At 37.2% G+C, this 22,447-nt stretch overlaps 2 protein-coding genes across 4 annotated transcripts in view; both read right to left on the minus strand.

The window, feature by feature from the left end:
• actn3b (actinin alpha 3b) overlaps nt 1–11,167 on the minus strand; it is a 28,586-nt gene extending 17,419 nt beyond the window's left edge. Inside the window, exon 1 of the mRNA XM_056755256.1 lies at nt 10,822–11,167. Within this exon, the coding sequence (XP_056611234.1) occupies nt 10,822–10,959 (138 nt within the window). The 5' untranslated portion in view covers nt 10,960–11,167. The remainder of the gene's footprint in view (nt 1–10,821) is intronic.
• Nucleotides 11,168–11,718: 551 nt separating this feature from the next.
• Nucleotides 11,719–22,289, minus strand: rbm14b (RNA binding motif protein 14b). Of its 3 annotated transcripts, XR_008906644.1 has the most exons (5): nt 22,094–22,289; nt 19,107–19,459; nt 17,999–18,983; nt 15,191–17,747; nt 11,719–14,817 (listed from the first exon to the last, which is right to left on the minus strand). XR_008906644.1 is itself a non-coding variant. In XM_056747602.1 (4 exons), exons 2-4 carry the CDS (start codon nt 19,453–19,455, stop codon nt 17,408–17,410), a joined length of 1,674 nt encoding a protein of 557 aa, XP_056603580.1. In that variant the 5' UTR covers nt 19,456–19,459; nt 22,094–22,289; the 3' UTR covers nt 11,719–17,407. The 3 variants fall into 3 exon arrangements, 2 of the variants coding, with proteins under 2 accessions (XP_056603580.1, XP_056603585.1); XM_056747602.1 differs by having other exon boundaries at nt 11,719–17,747; XM_056747607.1 differs by lacking the exon at nt 22,094–22,289 and adding an exon at nt 21,948–22,083 and having other exon boundaries at nt 11,719–17,747.
• Between the last annotated feature and the right edge of the window lie 158 nt (nt 22,290–22,447).

Below are 22,447 nucleotides of genomic sequence, written 5' to 3' on the forward strand. Positions count from 1 at the left end.
AAATGTAAAACAATTGACCCTTATGAGTGGTTTTGTGATCTTGATTCACATTTTATATGTATATGATTCCTGGAATCAAACCAGTCATTCTTGCACTGCTAATGCAAGGTTCTACCAACTGAGCTACGGGAACTTCTGGGCAACACATGATGGTACAGGCGCTAATTAAAGAATGCAGAACCAGCTTCTGAAGAGCTCCCGAGATAGTGGAAATAAAAATGTGAATAAACAAATATGGTAAAAGGAGAAGGGAAAAGGCAATGCGATTGGAAAAAAAGTTTATGGGAGAAGGTGTAATAGTTTTAGAAGCTACAGGTAGGGGTCTCTGAGTGGGTGGGCAGCCGACAACACAGAGAGCCAAATCTAACTTTAGACAGCAAAAACTAGTAGAGTGCAGAAGAGGAAGAAAAATATATCTGGCATTGAAGATAATATAAAGTTAAAAAAAAAAATTCAATGCTCTTTTTTAGGTTCTTCACATTAGCATTTATGGGTAACACTTTATAATAACTGCACGCTATGAATCATTAGTTAAGCATCAGTACATAGTTAATTAATCGTTTATGAAGCATTAGCCCCATATTAATAGACATTAGTAAGCAGTTTATAAATACAGCTATAAATGCTTTGTTCTTGATTTATAAGCCTGTATATAATATGCTTAATAATCTAATTTTCATACTTTATTAAGGATGAATTCATCATTTCTAAATTAAGGATTACATTACTTACAAACAAGTTAGTTAGGAGTTGTCACTGGTTCATGAGATCATTTAAAAAAGTGTAAGTAAATGATTAATAAACTCTCTGAATGCACATTTATACATCTTATTATTCTGACATATAGTAGCAGTTACTTAATGTGTTAATAAATGCTTTTTAACACACATTCCTGCTGTAATTCATGATTGAGATAGTTATAAAACATTTACTAGTTGTCAGTTAACTATTTTTGTGAGCTCATCTAAAGTGAGTACTATGTATGCCTTGTAAAGCATTTACAAATGAGAGTTAAAGGCTCAGTTATCTTCTAAACAGAAATAGGAAAAACACAACACAGAGGGATACAGAACATAGAAATATTTATTTCAAGATGCAAAAGAAATTAATCTGTACAACTGTACATATTAATGAATATAAAACGATTTAATATAAAATAAAAAATAAATCTCTGCAAAATTAAAATTGTACAACCGAACATATAAATTAACATTAAATGAATTGATATAAAATGAAAAATAAACTGTGAAGTGATATGCAACTCTCATTTGTAAATGCTTTACAAGGCATACATAGTCCTCACTTTAGATGAGCTCACAAAAATAGTTCTCTGACAACTAGTAAATGTTTTATAACTACCTTAATCAATCATGAATTACATCTGGAATGTGTGTTAAAAAAGATTTATTAACAAATTAAGTAACTGTTACTTTTTGTCAGAATAATAAGATGTATAAATGTGCATTCAAAGAGTTTATTTATCATTTACTTACACTTTCTAAATGATCTCATGAACCACTGACAACTCCAAACTAACTGGTTTGTAAGTAATGTAATTTTTAATTTAGAAATGATGAATTCATCCTTAATAAAGTATGAAACTTTGATTATTAAGCATATTTTATACATGCTTATAAATCAAGAACAAAGCGTTTATAGCTGTATTTATAAACTGCTTACGAATGTCTATTAATGTGGGGCCAATGCTTCATAAATGATTAATTAACTATATACTGATGCTTAACTAATGATTCATAGCGTGCAGTTATTATAAAGTGTTACCCATTTATGTTTTAGGCTTAAAACATTACTACATAACTATGTGTTTTCTAAAGAAAACAGTTTAAACATTCTTTAACTGCAAACGTATTTTGGTTCTAGGTTGTACAGTTAAATCTATAGAAACATAAGCTTTAGACGAGATGATTTAATGTAGATATTAAGAGAGTATATAACAGAGGTTAAAAAGAAGGCGAGCGGAGAGGGGTTGACAATATCTAAATCTGGATGTCACAGGACACCCGAGACACAGGCGAGAGAGATTCCTAAGGAGGAAAGTAAGAGACACAACAGGCAGAGAGAGAGAAGCCTGTTTTTCAGGATTCTATCTTTTATTTATTCAGAAAGAATTTCCTTATAAATGTATGTGAACTAACAACTAAAACAATTACACTAGTACCAAAATAAATATCCGCTAATAACTAACCAAGCAGCCCTGAACCTTTAAATAACAGCTCTCTATGAGTGCAGCTGCCCCTACCTCTCTGTTAAGTAAATTAATTTCACTGAAGTGTCCACCTGTTACCAGCATGTGTGTGTGTGTGTGTGTGTGTGTGTGTGTGTTTGTGTGCTCATGTGGTTGTTAAGCTTTAGAAGTGAGGTAATGCACTATCAGCATGAGAGGAGATGCCTGCCTTGTCCAAACCCCAGTGGAGGTCTAGGGAAGCCCTTTAATAGGTGACCTTTTAAACCAATTTAAGACCAAAGGTTGTGGTCAGAATTGTGCTGCTATTTTAGGTGGGTTGTGTTTGAGTGGGGAGAAGAAAGAAGTCATACTTTTGATAGTTGCTATTCATTTGTTTTAAAGGTAATTTGTATAAACTCTGCTCACACGTAAAATTAGCATTGCATTGCTAAATGTGAGTGTTACATTAAAGGGACAGTTCACCTACAAATGAAAATTCTGTCCTTATTTATTCATACTGTTGTCAATTAAAATGTATGAATTTCTTCCTTCCACAGAACACAAAAGAAGATATTTTAAAGAATGTTGATGGCGGTACCCATTCACTTTTTTTACAGGTTTGAAATGACAAGAGGGTGGGTAAATGAAGACAGAATTTTTAGTTGTGGGTGAATTATCACTAGATAGCAGAGGTCAGATGGATGTCACATGTTAGCTCAGTCGCACCTATAGTGTATAAACTTGAAATACTGTCCATTGTAGTTGCAATTCTATAGAAGTCTCATGACCAGTTTACTCCAAGCACTATTAAACAGTAACATACTGTAGTAATTAAGTTTGCATCCACGCTAAATGATGATAATGTTATGTTTATTTTAAATTAGAGCACAGACATCTTAAGCAAGCAAATTTAGTCCCAAAGAGTTTTTTGGGGAAAAGGACAATGTGCAGTTATATTAAACAGTATTTTCTGCATTATTTGCAATGAGTACCTGACACAATGTGACCTTTTGTAAACAAAGTTTATAATTAGATTATTATGTTTACCACAATAGATTAAAAGCATTTTAATAGATTAAAAGCCTTGTGTGGCTGACTGTAGGGATAAGATTAATCAGGGCTGTACATCATATTGCTTGTTATGCAGTTGCTTTTAGAACTAGCTACAAATAATATATAAACAAATAAATGAACAACGTGTTATAAAGCTAACGGACACTAATTAAAAAAAGGTTAAAATACAACAACATAGCAATTGATGTAGCACACAAACGCCTGTTTCTAGAGCTCAGCTGTGAGGTCTGTTCATCAAAAACCGTACAATGAAGTGCACAGATCAAGCCAAGCACTCACAGATACACACGTTTGAGGTAGGTATGCCCATCTGATGCACTCTGAGTTAGAAAAGGCTGCTAGTGATTGTGGGTAAATAAAGTAGATACGGTTGTATTAATAGCTTTTCACCTGTCTGGATGACTGCCGTTCATTCTCCTACTTGTTCTGTCTCTCATTCTCTTGCTTGATGGACGTAATTGTCATGGGAGGACAAAGAATGAAGAAAACGCATGCTGTCTGAACTTATATTAAGAAATTCTGGACTACTGTGTATGTGTTTCAATTTGATTTGACGTGTGGTTGATAAGGTTAATTTAAAATGATTTAAAATGATTTTCTTATTTCTGTTGAAACACATTAGGGTGAATTGTGGTTATGTTTCTAATAAATCCCTGAATGTAACCATTACAGAAACATTTTTGTATTTGGAATAATATTTAATCCTTTTATTAAGCTGCGTTCCCCAATGTACTGTATGATAGCAATTACATGTAATCTTAAATAAATGCTCTTTTAACATTAATGCAATGTTTTGGATAAAATAGAACAAAAAATTTAGCGAACGTTAGCAAAGTTCTGAGATTTTTCCTGATGTAGTTTGATTCTTGTAAAGGACAACTGTAGCATTGTAGTTACATTTGATTCAAATTTAAAGGAGATGGAAATAGAAAATTTTGCCACTCTAATGAGTTTTCAGCAATAACTGTGCTACACAACACTGTGCTACACAACGAATTCACAAACATCAATATTTAATCAACAAAATGTTACATTTTCACTCCTAAAAGCACGTTTCACCATGTCACAACAGAGTACGGCAAAACTAACCTCTACAAAATCTTTGCACAATTATGATGCCTTATGAGCAACATTTTCTTCCAACTTTGGGTTGAATAATGATGTTAATTGGTGATGCAGTCTGGAAAATCTGAAATCATCCCAAAGGAATGATACACGAGCAACCCTTCTGTCACCCAACACACACACACACACTCGAGGCATGCAAGGGCCTGACATCTCACATTTCAAAATTTATCAAGCGTGGCATGTGTTCACAGAAGTGAGACTGAAAACCTCTGAGGATACGACTTTAAAATGAATGACCCATTACTACATATCTGCCATTACTTCTGGCCTGAGTGTGTGTCAGAGAGAGTCTGTTAATGAAAGACTCCTTAATCCATAAAAATAAGTTCTATCTTCATTAATACATCATATTCACATACAGTTGCCATGACATCATTGACAGTACAAAAATATTTAATGGAAAAGCCTTTGCATACAACATCACATCCTTTACATTTGAACAATAGCTGTGAAACAAATATGGCTCTGAATTACCTTTTGTTTATTGAAGGAAATAAAATAGTTTGCATTAAAGTCTTTTTATAGATGCCAACATGTGTTTGAAACAAGACTAAATCACACCTTTTAGACATTTAGGTGGACAACAAAAAATGTAAACTGAGAAGAAAGTCAAAGGGGAAATTTAGCAACACTTCTGATTACAGCTACTCTGTTGCTGTAGAAGCATTTATCTTATTTTGGCTCTTAAGTAATGAGTTGGCCAGATGGATGAGGTGTATGATGAGGACCGATGGCTCATATCCTCACAGAACATACACACCATTACAGGACACCACATGATCGCCTTAAAATATCAACTTTACATCACACATCATTGATGATATCACACCATTGTAGTTAATATATAGTACCATATATGTAGGAATACACCACGCTATCAAAATGCTACTCTGGGATGAAAGTTGGTGTTTGTTGGATCAATGTGAATGAGAATTTAGAATGTTTGTGATGGTTGGATCAGTATTAATTAGTCTAAAAATACCTTCATATTAACCTTCACTTTTAGCAAGCAATCTGAACTAACAGCTAAATAGAGATATAACCAGCACACATTTGCGAATATCCGAACACAAACACATCTATACACACTAACACAGGCATAAATCTATCGTGAGGCCTATGTGAACTCTGTCTTTGGTAGTTTATAGTTGCTGCCCTACATGGACACAGCTTCTGGAATAGCAACTGCCATCTGATATGACCACACAATCTCTCTCCCCCTTAACTCTTCCTTTAATCAAATGGTAAGTGAACCTGCTTAACCTTCACAAAATGTTGTTCGTCAACCACAGGAGGTTGTTCATTAAAAAAAATTACACACAGTAAACATTAAGAAAAGTAATACAGTATATGCCTATATTTGTCCTATAGTTACGTAGGCACTAAAACTGAGGTGACATAATTTTCGTTCCATTAAATCAATTTCATTACTATTTATGTCTAACTTACGTCACTGTTGTGTCATGATAAATATGTCTGGTGTCACATGATTAGGTCACATGATTGTATTTGTTGGTTAGAGTAAGGAAGTTGTGATCGAAGCACTGTTCCTCATCAGACCACAAGCAAACATCACTTAACAAAACATTTATCATAGACATTCAATTTGATATTTAAAAAAAAATTGACCGTTTTAAAAGCAGGAAAACCCTTGACCATGAAAATTCTCAGGGCATTGTTTCACGGTTGCATGTAAAAACAATAAACATTAAGCTACTGCCTACATCCAAGCCTGAAAAAATATCAGGTCTAATTACTTATTTTGAGACCTATTCTAAATGATATTTTGCTAGATAGATTAAAATTTCAAAAACAATTAAGCCTCAGATCAATGTGTTAGCATGTTTGCAAATCGTTTTTTATTCAATGTCCAGACATGTTTTTTTTCACACAAAGTGACTGTCAAAATGTCATTATCGGGATGAAAAGAATTTGTTGCAAATAAATGACTTCCAAAGCAAAAATTAAGTAACTTAAGGACTTGTGGCCCATATGTGATTGTTTTATCACTCAATATAATTTAAAATGTCACAGAGGCCAATACATAACACAGGGTCTATTTATACAGTGCACAACCTCAGCGAATAGCCTATACTAAAAATGGAAAGCATCCACTTTTTTACGCAATAGTTTTATATACACCAGACAGCTGGATCTGAAACTGTTCTGCCAAAGGATGCATTATCAGGAATGACTGCTATGTCAGTATGACATCTTACCTCTCATGAAAAGATCTAATCAAACTCAGAGGCAACGGAAACATTGTAACTCTACTCGGCACCAAAACCAGAAGTGGCCCTCACAAAAATGACTGGCAGAAAAAAACTATTTCACACCGCAGTTAACAGACGTCAACTTAATTTGATCAGGGTTGGCTTTTCCCACATGAATAACTATTATAAGATTTCATTTTCATAATTTATTTATAAAGCACATTTAAAAACAACACAAGGTTGACATAATTGAACATAATTGAAAAAAATAAAGAAAAAAAATAAATGAAAAAAAAATAGAATAATAACTTAAAGACAGCACTAAGAAACTGTGTTTTCAGTTCTGATTTAAAAGAGGAGAGTGATGACACCATTTGGATCGATAGCTGGCCGTGGCTATTCCAGAGTTTATCACGAAAGCGCAGTCCTCACAATGTTTTAACCTTGATCTACGAACAGAAAGCACTCTAAGTTTGCCGGATCTAAGTGCCCTGTACAGATTATGACACTGTAAAAGATCAGATCAATAGGTTGGAACTAGACAGTGAAGTACTTTAAAAACAATAACTGAAATTTAAAATTTTATCTAGACTCTGTTTTGACATTTAAAAAGTAAAAAGTATTTAGTACTGTTTTCAACATAAGTTAAACTTTACTTTAATCAAAATTAAAACACTTTGACTTTTAAAATTTTAAATGAGCAAGAAAAGAATGTTCTCATTACTGCCATTATCATAGCAAACAAAGACATTCTTCCACTGCATTTTGGCTTGTTTTCTAGTAAAAATATTTAAAACTTCTTAAATTACGATACATTTATACCACAAGAAAGTGACCTTAGATATATAGTCTTGTTTTATTAAAGGGGATATAAGAACTATGTACGTTTAAATTTGAAATAGAAAAGTAAATTAAATCTACAGTACGTTACTGGCAAACCTTCTGCAAAACTACTGCAAAGTTTTACAGTTATTGAAGCTGAAAACTTTGCTACAGCTTTGAACTGTTCAACAGAAGATTTAAACAGACTTTTACTATTATGCTTATACTATACTACTTTTTACACGCCTCCAGGTGGCAGTGCTGAGACTCTTGTTCTGTTAGGGATTGGTTTCAGAGTCTGTGAAACTGAGAGGAATGAATTTCAACATGGTAAATTAATCCTGAATGGAGCTGTCCTGGAGCTGAAAACACTATACCCATTCACTGAAAGCATCATTAAACTGTACAAAATTTGTGATAAACAAGCAAGTGGGTCGAGCTTGAACATTGTGAATGACGGAAATCTGTGAAGCTTTCTTCAGGTTTCTGTGTGTACAAATTCTGTGTGGGCCTGGATATCAGCTATTTAAAGCCGGATTGTGGGGGCGCACATCAAACTCAAAATTTACTAGTCAACATTAGTGAGCTGCTGAGAAACGATTTGTCTATTTTCTGCTGTCATTTGACACATATCAAATGAAACAGCATGTTGACAATCACTTTAACACAAGGACTTGAGTATATGTGCGTTGGGGAGTTAGAACAGGTGCAGAACAAGCCCCTCACCCCCACCCACACAACATCCGTATTCGTTTCATTGCAAAATGATGCACTTTCTATATTTACACTGTGATATCAACTCCTTATGATGATCTAACATGCCAGATTATGTTCAAACGCTCTCTCCAATAGGCCCGTTTGATGTCTGAGACTTTTTAAGACAAAACCAAGTTGAATTGATAACTCAAAGTTATCAACTTGTTCATAAATGGGAACAAAAAGCACTGTTTAACCGGATGAATTGTTTTAGTGTTGTAACTGGCCAATTCAAATTAGTTATTTTGCCAAAGAGGGAAAAAAATTACTATCCTCTTATGTAAATTTATGTAAATTCACACCACTGAGTAAACTTGTATAAAACGGTTTGCGGCATTAAAATAGTGACAATTGACATGGTGCTGATTTTTGCTGGCTGTGGAATAGAGAGAGAGAGAGAGAGAGAGAGAGAGAGACCAACTGCACAGGCAAGAAGAGGTCAGAAAATGCAGACTTAAGAATGGAGAAGATTTGGGAGGAATAAGGGAGGTGGGGCAGCAAGGTTAAGGAGTATTTTTAGGACATGTTTATTCACAGACTGAAATAAAACCTCCTTGCACTTCTCTTGCTCTATCTCTCTCTCGCCACCTGTTGAAGTCTTTCAACCTTGTCAGGTCTAGCGAACATCCAAGTGTTTGTGAGACACCTTTAGACAGTGTGTCTGCAAATGAAATGCTTTTTTTCCATCATGATCGCTATGCGATTTTCAAGTGTTTTAGCCTAAAATCATTACAGTTCTTACAAATAACATGTTTTAAATTAATCTAATATTAAAGACATTGGATGCATCTCAATCTGTATTTTATCCTTTAGGCAATTTTGGGCACTGCAAGAGACCCGAGACACTGTGACTCCTTATCTGTGTTGTAAAAATCACAGTTATTTATCCCAAACAGGCAAAACTAATATTTTTCTGACATTTGTATGCTGTGTTATATCATGCAATTACTTTGATTGTTCTTTTACATATAATTTCAACAATTGAGTTGAATATTAAAAATAAAGCATGAGTTAACTGTTTAGATAACTGTCTAGCAAGGTGTGTTTATTTAAGCGTTGGTAAAAAAAAGCTTTCAGTTTCTTGGAAGAATTTTGCAATCAAACTTTTGGCAGATTCAGTCAATGCCCTGACTTAATTGTCTTGAAAGGCCATTAACTTCTTAAAAAAATAAAACCTACGCTATCTACATTTTCCAAACATATTGCAGTCGTGAAAAAGTGTGGAAAAATATCTGAATATAGGGCAACTTGTGTATTCAAAGGTTCTATTTCTGGCATGACAAACGGGACGGTGCTTGACACCATAAATCTAAATCAGTTGTTCTTTTCGAGGACGTGCTGACGTCATTCACAGACTGTGCAGTTCCAGTGACGGGCAGTTTACTTCACCTGTCGTTTTCGTCTTCATATGATCCTCAGAAACGTCATATTAACCCCCTTTGCCTGGTCTTTTTTTAATGACAAGATTACAAGTTTACAAATATGTTTTTCTTTCATCTGTAAGGCATTTACAGAATCATTACGCACGCGATTCCGTAAGTACCACGTATTTATTGAACGCCTAAAGCGATTTTAGAAGTTTATATGGAAATCATACTTGTATTACAGTCATGTATAGCAGTCAAGAGTGTGTGTGTGTAGGTGTGTGTGTTTGCGAGCAGTAACAGTTTTGAATTCATATTGAAGTTAGTAAGTAGGGCGGGAAGGTGTGGGACAACGCTGAGGAAAACTGGGAAAGTAAATAAAGAATAGACTGCTTCAAAAAACGTTGGTCAGAGTTACAAGATAGTTTATAATGTAAAGAATCAAACTCAACCATTTTCAGTGTTTTTAATACGTGTTGAAATATTTGAAACTCTTCTAGTTTAGGCTACTGTGCAAGTGGTACTATTTACAGTATTACTAACTGCAGTGACGGGTAATACTTCCGTGAAGTTCTACAATGAGCTATAATCAGTGTTGGGTGTAACTAGTTACTAAGTAATTAGTTACTGTAATTTAATTACTTTCCCCTTGAAAAAGTAAAGTAAGGGATTACTCATATGTTTTCTGTAATTTAATTACAGTTACTTTTGATTTAATTAAACTAAATACTTTGTTAAATATATGCGTGTGCAATAGTGTAATTGACATCAAAATTCAAAGTCTTATTTTAAAATCTGTGCTTTAATGTATAATTCTCACATTTGTAATACTTTGGTTAATAATATTATTTATTTGAATGAATGAAATAAGCAGTTTCATGTCTATCCTTGAATCACTTAACTAATAAAAGTTGATGTAGGATATAGAAAGTAATAAGCAATGAGTAACTAAATACTTTTTGGACAGAGTAATTTTGACAGTAATCTAATTACACTATTGAATATGTAATGAGTAACTAGTAATTAATTACTTTTTCAGAGTAACTTACCCAACACTGGCTATAATATACAAGTATAAAAAGCAACACTGCAGGTTTTGTTATTATAATATATTTATACTGTGAAATACCCTATTAATCAATTTAGCCATTTTAATAACATGTAAACATTGAACTTTAAATTAACTTACAATAATGAATTTCAGTAATATCATGGTATAATTTTGATCCAACAAATATTTCCCCTCAAAGTGACGTCCAGCAGATTCATGTGACCTTACCTTCCTCTGCTGTTTCTCCCAGGCAGGATCCAGCAGAAGGTCCCTGTCCCAGTCATCCTCCTGATTCATGTAGGCTTCCGTACTAGACATCATGTAGGTGCTGTTATACTGCACCTGCGTCTCAACAACAGCCGTCATTGTTTACACTTATCCCACTAATGCTTAAAATTAGATGTTACGCGTCTCGCGCTTTATGTCGTGAACTTGAAATCCTCTCCGTGGGTTATTGGTGCACACCAGCTCAGTGTGTATGTGAATGACTGTGGAGGAAGAGGCCAGACTCCACTCATCCAAGGTGCCTGTGGAGGTGCTAGCAGAACTTCTGCTGCCCAGTGCTATAGTCCTGGTCAAGAGTAGCACACGTGACTGCACCCTAATAAATAAGAGAACTAGTCACGAGGGTATCCAGTTCTGCTACCTAAAAGGTGTTAGGGGCGGGATGAACTGTGTACTAGGGCCAATAACTAGAGGCCGATTTAGTGGAGGGCAGGAAAAGACCTCGTACACGCCTGCTAATGGCCCCTGGTTTGCTAAGAACACCTGTTGTCCTTGGCAGTAGAGTATATCTTCATACCCGAAGAATAGTATTGAGGCCAGTTTTAACTACTCACGCTCAACTGCTATGGGAAGAAAATAGTGCAGCTCCCAGGCCTGCTTTAAGATATTTAGCCCCCCCCCCTTCTTTTACTTCATTTGTTACAACAATCTCAAAAGGAAGAAAGTGCTTTTTACCTGTTTAGATTCATAATTTAGATTTAGTGACCTTATCCTTAATTATGTATTTCACAAGGCCCAAAACAGTTTTAAAGACAGTAAAAAAGGACAAACTATATTTATTCAACTGTTTTTATTTTTTTTAATCATGATAAGTAAATGAGCACAACAAAGCATACTCTGTCAGGTAGTACTAGTTTATTGCAATAAGCATGCAATGCCAGTGTTCATGCAGAAGCTGGTGTAGGAGAGTACAAATTACAAGTTTTGCCATGTACACACACATTAACAAAGCATGCAATATAAGGTAAAAAATATTACAACCAGCTCGAATCCTATCGCCTGCAATGGAAATAAATCCAGTTTCATACATTAATTATAAAATGTCAGACTTTACCCTTCAAAAGTCCTCGAATTGTGCCTTTACCCAGTGGGTAAGCTAGGTCGTAACCTTATAAAAATCACAAAAAGAATCCATGTTTCATGGAAAAATAAAACAAAAGAGATAAAAGAAAAACATGAATCTTTCTAAATGTAAGGAGAAGCGAGCGGCAGAAGAGATCGGTTACATTTTTTCAAAACGATGACATCATTGGGGAGGGAAATGGTTGGGGGGAGAAATTTTCAATGAATAGATTTAAGAAGGTTTACACCGGAAATGTATGGGGATTCACAGAGATTCTACAGATACATCATTCATATCTTAAATGAAAGGTTCCTCATGAACACCTCTGACATCTATTATATCAGACATTCGACATCACAGAAAGCATTCAAATATTGTAATTCCAGATTTCATAAATAACTGGAACAAGGGCTAATGGTTATTTTATATCTTTCTATCCATAGGCAAGTGAAACAGACCCCAAGGTCTCACTTAGACATGCAGACTACAATTGTGTGCAATAATATTTGTAAAGATGTTAAATGCTTTGGCATGCGTTGGCAGAGCAAAGAGATTTCCTTTGAACATGCATGCATAAACACCTAGGATAAACAAACCGAGGACAACAGCACCTTCTAGTGAGGTGAGGTAAAACTACACTTTACTTCTCTCTTAGAGGAAGAGTCTAATAGGAGCTCTGAAGCAGCTTTATTAGTTAATAAAAAAAAATCTGAAACTGCTCTAATCTTACAGGACATACTTATACTCTGTGCCATCTTCTTGTGATACATTTAGTCACTTAAAACGGAAACGTAAGACTCGTTTGATAAGGGAACCAAGGTTGGCCTTCGCATTAAATAACTGGACCAGGCAATATACCTGAAATATAGTCATATCATAAGACTTCATAACATTCTATGTATTTGCGAGAGCCTAGTGCGATCAAATGGCATTTTAACCTTGTCTGCGTAACGTACAGTATATGACCTTTGTAACTTCATCATGTAACAAGGAAATAAAAGCATTTCATACACTGAGTAAACTGCATTTAGTAACACCAGAAGTTTATCAGCAATGAAAAGTTACTTTGGAATGTCAATTTTAGACAACTATACAATTCAAATATTAAAGAAAAAATGGTGTCTTAACACAAATACTTGGTAACACTTTACAATAAGGTTTGTTAACATTAGCTTATGTCTTTGCTAACATGACCTATATAAACAATATATATTTTTAACATTATTCATCTTTGTTAATGTTAATGTCAATACAATTGCTCTAGTTTGTTCACTTTGCATTAACTAAAATTAATACACGGCACTCTGGAATACTTGATTCTGATTGGCAATCATGACATTTCGAGGTCTTACATTCCCAGATAACAACCGCTTAAAAATAATAACACATGGTAGTCCGGATGTTGCAAATAATTTTGACAGGCACAGTATAACACAACAATAAAATATAAATATGTATTTTAATAACGTACATGACATTACATATACAAATGATTAAACAAGATTGCCTGTTCCTGGCATTTGAACGTTGTGTCTTACCTTTAAACCGAAAGTAAACAGGTTTTCCTCGCAGAAGAGGTCTGTATTCATAACAGATAAGACTTTAGATTTTAAAAATCAACATGAATCAATGATAAATAAATGCTACAAAAGTATTCTTCAACGTAGGTCATGTTAGCTAAGGCATTAATTATTGTTAACAAATACAACCTTATTGTACAGTGTTAGCAATATGAGCTTCACGTTTCTGCATTAAAACCCTCAGAAAAACTTCCCAGGTGTACTTCACTGTAATTTTTGGATAATTTGACACGTCAAATTATGTTCTGTGAACCTTATGCCACAAACACTGATAAAAACGTTTTGTATCAAACCCAAAACATTACCTTAACTCTTTAAAGTCATCCCAATAATATAACAGGTTTTACACCGATTAACACCAACTAAATTGGATGACTGTGCCTCAGACTAAGAGCATATCCTTATACAGAAAATATTAACAATAATCAATGATAACCCACAAAGACAAGGGCTGGCAGCGTCACAGAGTACAAATGAGAGTCCTGTGAATAGAAGTTCGTCGGAGTCTCTAGTCCAACGACTAAGAGCTTTAGGAATGTGTTTAGGCAGTGGTTAACACTCAACAAACTTAACAACTAGCACTTGAGAAGCGACGAGGGCGGCGGAGAACTGGGCGTTAACGGCGAGCAGACTCGAGGAAGCCTGGGGGTAAAATTAAATAAACAAAAAAAAGGCACAGAGAGGGAGTCTAGGCAAGGTCGGCGATACTCGAGCAAGATCCATATCTTCCAAGCCTTAGAGCAGTTGACTCTCAGCGAACACTCACCTTTTACACACTTTCTTCATTAGTCAACTCTTGATAGCTTTGCATAGCCACTTAAATACATATTTGCTTTCACTTATAGATTAACAAACCCATTTATTCAACTGCTTTTACCGCCCCATTCTCTAGAAAGCCAAACCAGCATAAACCAACAAATCAGCTACAAGAGCAAGCTTCGACCCATTTTGAAAACACACTAACCGCAGAAGCGGTAAAGGTTCACTCCCATCACCCCCCTTTGGCATTAACAGATAGTAGCATAACACTGGCGTGTTGAGAACCCAGCTGGCTCTAGCAATGGTATCGAAAAGTGAGAAAAACCTACAGGAGGGGTGGGGTGGTGGTGAGAATAAACTGAGCAGGTACACGGTCAAGGCGCAGACGATATAAAGGTGGACGACAGGTAAAAAGGGGGCGGAGGCACAGTGCTTTTACCTGAATGGAGCGTTAGAGAACTTCCTGTGCATTGCGCGATGCTAACTTTCTTCCCCCCCAACCAGCACTGCATATGGTGTCCACAGTTCCATAGGGACCTAGTTCAGTTGGAACAGTCACATCAGAAAGTGTTTGTTTTTTAACTTTAAATAAAAAAACAAAAAGGAAGCAGAAGTGGGCAAAGGCATGGGAGGAGTGTAACATTTATGTTTTTAATGTCACCCCATTAAGTTAAGATAATGGTTTAAGATAATTATTAGTGCAGATGTCTCCTGACACATGCACACAGAAATTGCCAAACTGTCAAGAATATTCATAGTACCACACTCCAGTTTGCAGAAGGTGCATGACGACAGTGGTTGACTAAAAGATCAAAATCTGCGTTCAGTATTGTGCTGCTTCCGGGGAGAGGGTTTGGTATGGTGTGTGGGGCTTGGGAAGGGTTTAGAGTGGGGTTGCCCCCAGACTTACCCCATCCATAGAGACAGGGTGAGATTGGGATCTCAAGTCCTTTAGCTTCTTATCACGGCTCCCATTCTTACGAGTCTGGTCGTTTCACAAGGGAAAAACAATTAAGAAACATCAAAAGGCAAAAAAAAAGCTCCAAGCAAATCTCTTGCGTTTCTCCTCTTTAAATGATCAGGCAGGATTTTATTTTAAGGCTTGTTATATTCGGTAAAGATCATGTAGAGATCTTAAACTCTTCAGTTCTGAGAACACTTGCAGCAGAAACAATTAATGAAATACAAACTACAAACAAGAATGTCAATGCAAAACTTTCTAAGATAAACATTCACATTCACACACTGGCATCCTCAGCACATAGGTGTGAACAGGGGCATGGTGAACGAATGAAATACTGTCACTAAATGAGGCAGATACAGAGATGGAGAGAGATGCAGTGAGGGTTATCTATGGCGTTTCAGCAGCGAAATGAGCAGGAAGACTGAAAGAAACTGATAGGATTCTCCCAATTCATTTAATCCCAAATCCCAGCACCACAGAATATACAGCACTTCCGTGTAGCCTTAAACCAGTTTCACATTAGACTACTGGTAGAAAAAAAACAGCAAATCTTTAAAACATTTCTCTACTAAGGCATTAGAATCATCAGGCTACTTATAAATTTGGCTGTATTTGCTTTTTCTAGAAAAAAATGAAAGAATTTTGACTATAAACAATCATTATGAAAAAGCTACATGAAAGTATGTCTTTGCTCTTGCAGCTGTAAACAAAAAAACAAGTTTCTTTAAATGGATATTTGAGTCCCTTACCACTATTTATAAAAACATGATATCATTAATAAAACACACTTACAAAAACAGATTCTGCAATGCATTCTGGCAGTTAAGTCAGTGAGCGTAGAGACACTCTCATAAGACAGACCAGCCAGATGGCCAATCCCAGCAAAAGCTGACTAGCTACACCTTCCTCTGGTTTCCGTACATCATGTCTATGAAAGTAGCTACATTAAAGTAGGAGGGGAGAGAAGTCACAGTGTCTTTCAGCTTTCAGGATGGGGGTGGACAGGGATGGAAGGGGCGGGTTAAAGGTCATCACTAAGGTTCTCCCAACTGGGGTGTAAGGGATATGTATGCATGTGCGTGTGAATCGAGGTTGTTTCCCTGTGCGCGTGTACACGTTTGCGTTCCTGTCATGACAACCAACAGAAAGCATACACGCTACGCCACAATCCCAGAAAAAACAAGAAACGCACACAAAGACATGTAAAACTTTGTCCAACCCTGGTCCTACACTTCACACACCTTTGGAGTAAACGTACATTCAACTTATTGAAATGCTTTTGACATGTATTGAAATCGAAATTCTCAAAACGATATGAATACGTAAACAGATTAGGTTCACATAACTAGATTAAACAATATTTAAAAATATCAAGTACAGTATCATTCAAAGATTACAAACACTTATGAATATAAAAGTTTAAAAGCTTCATGTCTAATCTACCCCTTAAAACTAAATGGCAACAGAATTTAAAGAAACGTTCAACCAATAAACCGATCTTTATTCACTCACCCACAAATAAATTCAGATCCCAAATTGTTTTCTGTGTTCCATATTTCGTGTTTTACAGAAAATTGTCTGAGCTATGGCTTTCCATACGATGAAAGTCAATTGTGATTTATATGGCAAAGATGCAATAAGGAAGTAAAAAATTCATAAAGTCATTTTATGACTTGTGCAGTTTACTAGGAGTTATGTTAGGAGTTGTAAATATAAATCACCTTCAACATTCCTGTTATGGGAACAACGCTCAGACATTCCATTTATGCTGCTGATTTTACAAAAGAATGAGGAAAAAAACATGAGGGTTGAAATGATTGAGGGTGAGAAAATATTTCTTGATATCGGCTGAACTATTCCTTTATTTCTTAAAACTGACCATTGATGTGTTCCATTGGTTAAGTGAGCAGGAATGATAGAATCATGCAGTTTCCCTTTTTCAGCTCTAACTGCATCGGGTGTGTGATCAGAACCAAGGTTAGAGATTCCAGTCTATAGTTAAAACCAACATGCCCACCATCTTAAATCTAGTCGCACACTCACACACACACTTAATAAACATACACTTGTGTTTTTTTTCTGACACACACACACACACACACACACGCACGCACGCACGCACGCAACACATGGAAAGGAGAGGCAGAGAGGACGTGGAGCACACTATCGGAAAGGTGTTTCAGGGGTGTGTAGGGCAAGTTCGGCACGGCGGAGAAGGGGCTCCTTGTGCGACGGCGGAATCGGCGGAGGCTCATACACGCGGGGAGTTGCCATGGCGATGGCGGCAGCGGCAGGCACGGGGGCGGCGGGCAGCACTGGCCTGAGGGAGTCGAGGGTTGCCACCTGCTGAGCAGGCACACCAGACAGGGTGGAAAGGCCGGGCATCGCTGCGAGGGGGTTGGGAGGTGGGTAGGCATACTGGTACTGCTGGTACTGTTGATACTGTTGGTACTGCTGGAGCTGCTGCAACTGTTGGTACTGCTGGTAGTATTCAGCGTAGTATCTAGAGAGAGACAGAGGGGACGAAACACACATGCACATCCACACAGACGAGGAAAGAGTAAAGAAAATCACATAGACATGCATATACAAACACACATACCATTAGACAGGGAGAGAAACACAAAAGACACATTTGCACACAGACACACAGACACAGACCACCCAATAGTAAATCAATACTGAAGCAATAGACACATTAAATTATTTCATAAACTGGCTTTATCTTTTAGCATTAAATAACAGGAAACGTACCTGGCTATAGGGTCTTCCTCCTGCGCTGCAGCTTCCTCTCGACCTGCAGGCGTAGGCAACAAGGCTCTGCGTTTCACCCTCTGGTACATAAATGGTTTCATGACCGGGTCTGGCAACAGAGGTGCAGATCTTCTTAGTGGACTCCTGTCCCTCTCTCCTGACTTTGAGCTATTCTGTTGCTGCTCAGCTAGCACCTGCTGCCCTTGTGCAAAATAGTGAGCCCTCGCTGCTTCGAAGATTGCTGTTGGATCGGCTGCTCCCAGAGCTCCATAAGCTGGGGTAGCAGTGTAGAGAGCCTGTGCTACTGTATAGGCCGGGTTAACAGCAGCGGCAGCACCTGCCGGTAACTCCATACTTAGGTACACTGGATTACCTACCGCATTAGTGTAAACCTGTGGACCGTATGCTGCTGCAGCGGCTGCAATGGCACCACTTGTCATATGCCCATACAGAGCTGGGTTAACAGACCCATACATCTGTGCTGCGGCAGCAGCGCTAGTGTTTAGTGCCTGATTTGCAACCGTCCCGCTGTACAGCTGATTGGCAACCGTTCCATACACTTGACTAGCTAGTGCTCCGTAGACGGCCGGTGAAACCGCTGTCCCTGCTTCCGCCCTTGCACCAGCAGCTGTCAGTCCTGTTAGTGCAGCATAAGTTGGGTCAAAGGTAGTGGTGTTGTATACAGAGTTGTGGACACTCTGCTGAACCTGCAGCGGTAGACCAGCAGCTGCGGCGGCAGCTGCAGCTAGCACGGCTGCTTGGCTTTGATATTGCTCCATGGTGGGCTTTCCAGCTGGGCATTCGCCTGCATAGTGACCTTGTTTGCCGCAGCTTACGCATGGTATCTTACCGGTAGGGGCTTGCTTACTTGGCTGCACTTTTGAAAGCTCCACAGATAGTGGTCGACCTTTGAAAGAGGTCCCATGCAAAGCCTCGATAGCCTGCAATGCGTCTTCCTTGTTCTCCATGTGAACAAAGGCATAACCTGTGTAAGAAGACCACCTTGTTATGTTTAGCTAGTGGAAGATCGATTTTTACCAAGGATTCTATGTGCATCTGCTAGATTCAAATACTCAAATACTGTAAATATTCAGCAAGCTCTCTTTACCTTTTACTTTATCACACTCCAAAACTTTCCCAAAGGTCTGGAACAGCTCCTGGAGATCTTCTGTTGTGCACATACTACTCAGATTACCCACAAACACCTTTGTTGAGTGGAGCGGGCGTCCTCGGGACTCCTCCACCACAATGTTACGACCTTTAAACTCTCGGCCATTGAGCTCCCGGATGGCACGTTCGGCTGCACCCTCTCCTTGTAGGTGAACAAAGGCGAACTGTCTTAAGACACTGCAGCTAACCACCTGGCCATACGACTCAAAGATGGCTGAAAGTTCTTCTTGCGTGGTTTCCAGGGCCAAGTTCCCTACAAAGAGCTTAACCGTATGGCCCTTATCCATTGTGCTGGGAAGAAGAAAAAAAGTATTCAATGACATACCAGACAAGGAAGAATTATTTGAAAAGTAGCTAGGGCGTTAGTGTTGTTCCAATAGAAGCTAGTATTGTGTCTCGGCAATAGTCAGTCATTTTAGCGATAACTGATTCCTTTGACGATAGTTGGCTTGTTTGCGAATGACTACTGCAAATAAAAGGGGTGAGCTGACACTCCTAAAACTAACATTATCGTGTTTGTTTCAGATGTAATGGAATGGTATACACGATTTCAGATTAAAAAACGCTTTGTTTTTCACATACCGTGCATGTTTGTATCTCTTTGCCCCGGCTCTCAGAAACACACAGATTTTCTACAAAGCTCATCGCTCTGAAAAGCAAGGTGTGCTTTGATTGGCCAGTTAACCAGAGCATAGTTATTTGTTGAATACTGCAAGCGTGTGACGGAAATATAACCCCTCTTACCATATTTGGAACATCAGGTTCCAAAGCAATTGTACTGACAGGTATGCCCTCTTTACTTACGTCTTAGTCAAATAATACTACGAACTGACATAGATTTCTAGGTTGTGGTTACACAGGCATTTCAGGCAGGTCTGGGTGAGAATTTGCTTTTAGATAGAATGCATCTTTTCTTCCGACACTTAATTTTTTGCAATTTTACATGTGTAATACATGCATGGGCAACTTATAACACTCCAAAGTCACAGAAAAACACGTATCCGTGCCATATGACCCCTTAAACAGCACAAACATGCATTGCACACCCCAATTGCACAAGAGAGCTTGTTATGTGTGTGATCTGAGTTTTCATGCGAGAGAGGTTGTTATGCATGTGAGGGGTTCAAATGAGAGCAGGAGTGGTTCCCGTTCGCTTGCAAGCAAGTCATTTATGGCGCACACGTGCATCAATGATGCTTCTGGATTAATGACATTGATTTGCAGCAACAGTTTACTTTCTCTGGTTAAAAGGTTGCAGTGGGAAGTGCAATGTTGCCAGCTGCACTGAATGCCTACTAAATAGAATCATACTTGTGGCCAAACACTGGTATTTTCACGGTATTCTAAATGCGCCTTCGTTTTTTTCTCACAAATACGGCATATTATGGATAAATGTGTAAATTGTCTCCTCCCCCCATACTGTAGTGTATACTTGATCTCACAGGTCGGCGATAAAACGATCAGAGTATGAAGCATATCGCCAAACACTATAGGACACATTAAAGTACATAAAAATAATTCAAACTAAAAACATGAAACAAGTAGATCCTCCTATTTTCAAAACAACCAATAGTGCTTTGTCTAGGTCAAGCAGGGCAAAGCTGCATTTGACACCCTGTGAAAGCACCAGTTGTGTAAAAATCTACCTTCCAATTTATTTTATAATATCAAGACAATGTGAATGTTTATCAGTTTGTCATGTTTTAGAGGCAGCTCCAACGTCTTTTATAGTGATTATATAATGAGAATCTAAAGTGCATTTGATTGGACAGAAAAATGTATAAGAATCTGAAGTGCAGAATTATGTTGCCAAATTGTAGATTCTTACTTGGAGAAATAATAGACAGTCGGTTTTGAATATCTTCTAAATATGATTTTCTAAAAACACTACGTTATGGATAACCTTAAAGCTAACATACTAAATGCCACAAAACATTAGTTTTGATTTTATGGGACTTTAAGGAACACTGAAAAAATATTTTCTTACAAAAACATTATCTTATTATTGCAGAGCGTTTCAGACAAATGATTGTCATACTCGTGTCCCATGTTATTATACAGGGCTGGACATCACTTATGAAAACTTAATACCTAACTACAGTACCCACAGTTTAACCACGGTATTTGAAGTAAACCCATAGTAACCAAAAATCAACCATTGTCTCGCTATATAGTTTAACCATAAAATCTACCGTTATGCAAATTGTAAATAAATCCGCGAAAAATGTTTAGCTACAACACTTTTACATAAAACCATGATTATTATTCTTAAAGGTAAAAAAGTGGAAATGTCGAGCAAACATTTGTTGCGAATAAAGAGAAATACGAGTAGACACAAAGCCACAGAAATCTGGTGACGCAGTGCACGCGCCCAGTAAACACGTTTTTACTTCCTCGGTTTTACAGTACACAACACACACAAACACATCACATTGATGGGTACATATAGTCTTCAACCTGGCAAATCTCACATTTCGCGTTTATTTGTTTTTAACGACTGCTGTGGTTTATAAATACGTTTAAAAACGCTGACTCGTCGTTTCCTTTATATCCGCCTGGCGTCAAAAACATGAGTAACGCGTGTCTGAATGTTACATTTAACACAACAGATGTTTACACAACACTATCGATCTCTGCTGTAAATGATCGCGCTAACGATTTACAACGCGTCCGTATTATCTCACAGTTTTTCTATCTTGTTTTCTCGTTAACGCTTTCCAGCAGAAAACACTAGGATTCGTTTTGTAAAGGATTTTAGGGTGTCTCTGGACCCTCATACCTCAGCGCTTCGTTACAAATCACATCGCGGATTTAGCGGCGTCATCCGTACTTCTTTCACAACCGTCTGTTATTGATATTACTGAATGATTTAATGAATTATTTCAGACATAAACATGCAGACAGAGGGAAAATCTTCCATCTTACCTAAGCGGTGCGGGGTTTCAAAATGGTTGGTCCACTTCCGTTCTTTAGAAACTCTATCATCATTCTTCAGCAGGGAGGAATGAACGCATGCTAATGCATTCACACACATACACGCACGATGCTCCTACATCGTGCATCATTGTTTTTTTGTTAACAAGAATGTAACAAAACTGAATTAAACTAGACTTTTACATGACGGTTTAACGTTGTAGTACAATAATATGATACATACCATGGTAATGAATAATCGCTAACATAATTCATTAACATTGCCCGAGGTCTTCCGTTAGAAAAATAACACGGTTTTAACATTGTGCTTGTACCAAAACCCATAGTATTACGTTTGTAGCAAAA

Source organism: Triplophysa dalaica, chromosome 1 (genome assembly GCF_015846415.1).
Source record: "Triplophysa dalaica isolate WHDGS20190420 chromosome 1, ASM1584641v1, whole genome shotgun sequence".
Lineage (NCBI taxonomy): Eukaryota > Metazoa > Chordata > Actinopteri > Cypriniformes > Nemacheilidae > Triplophysa > Triplophysa dalaica.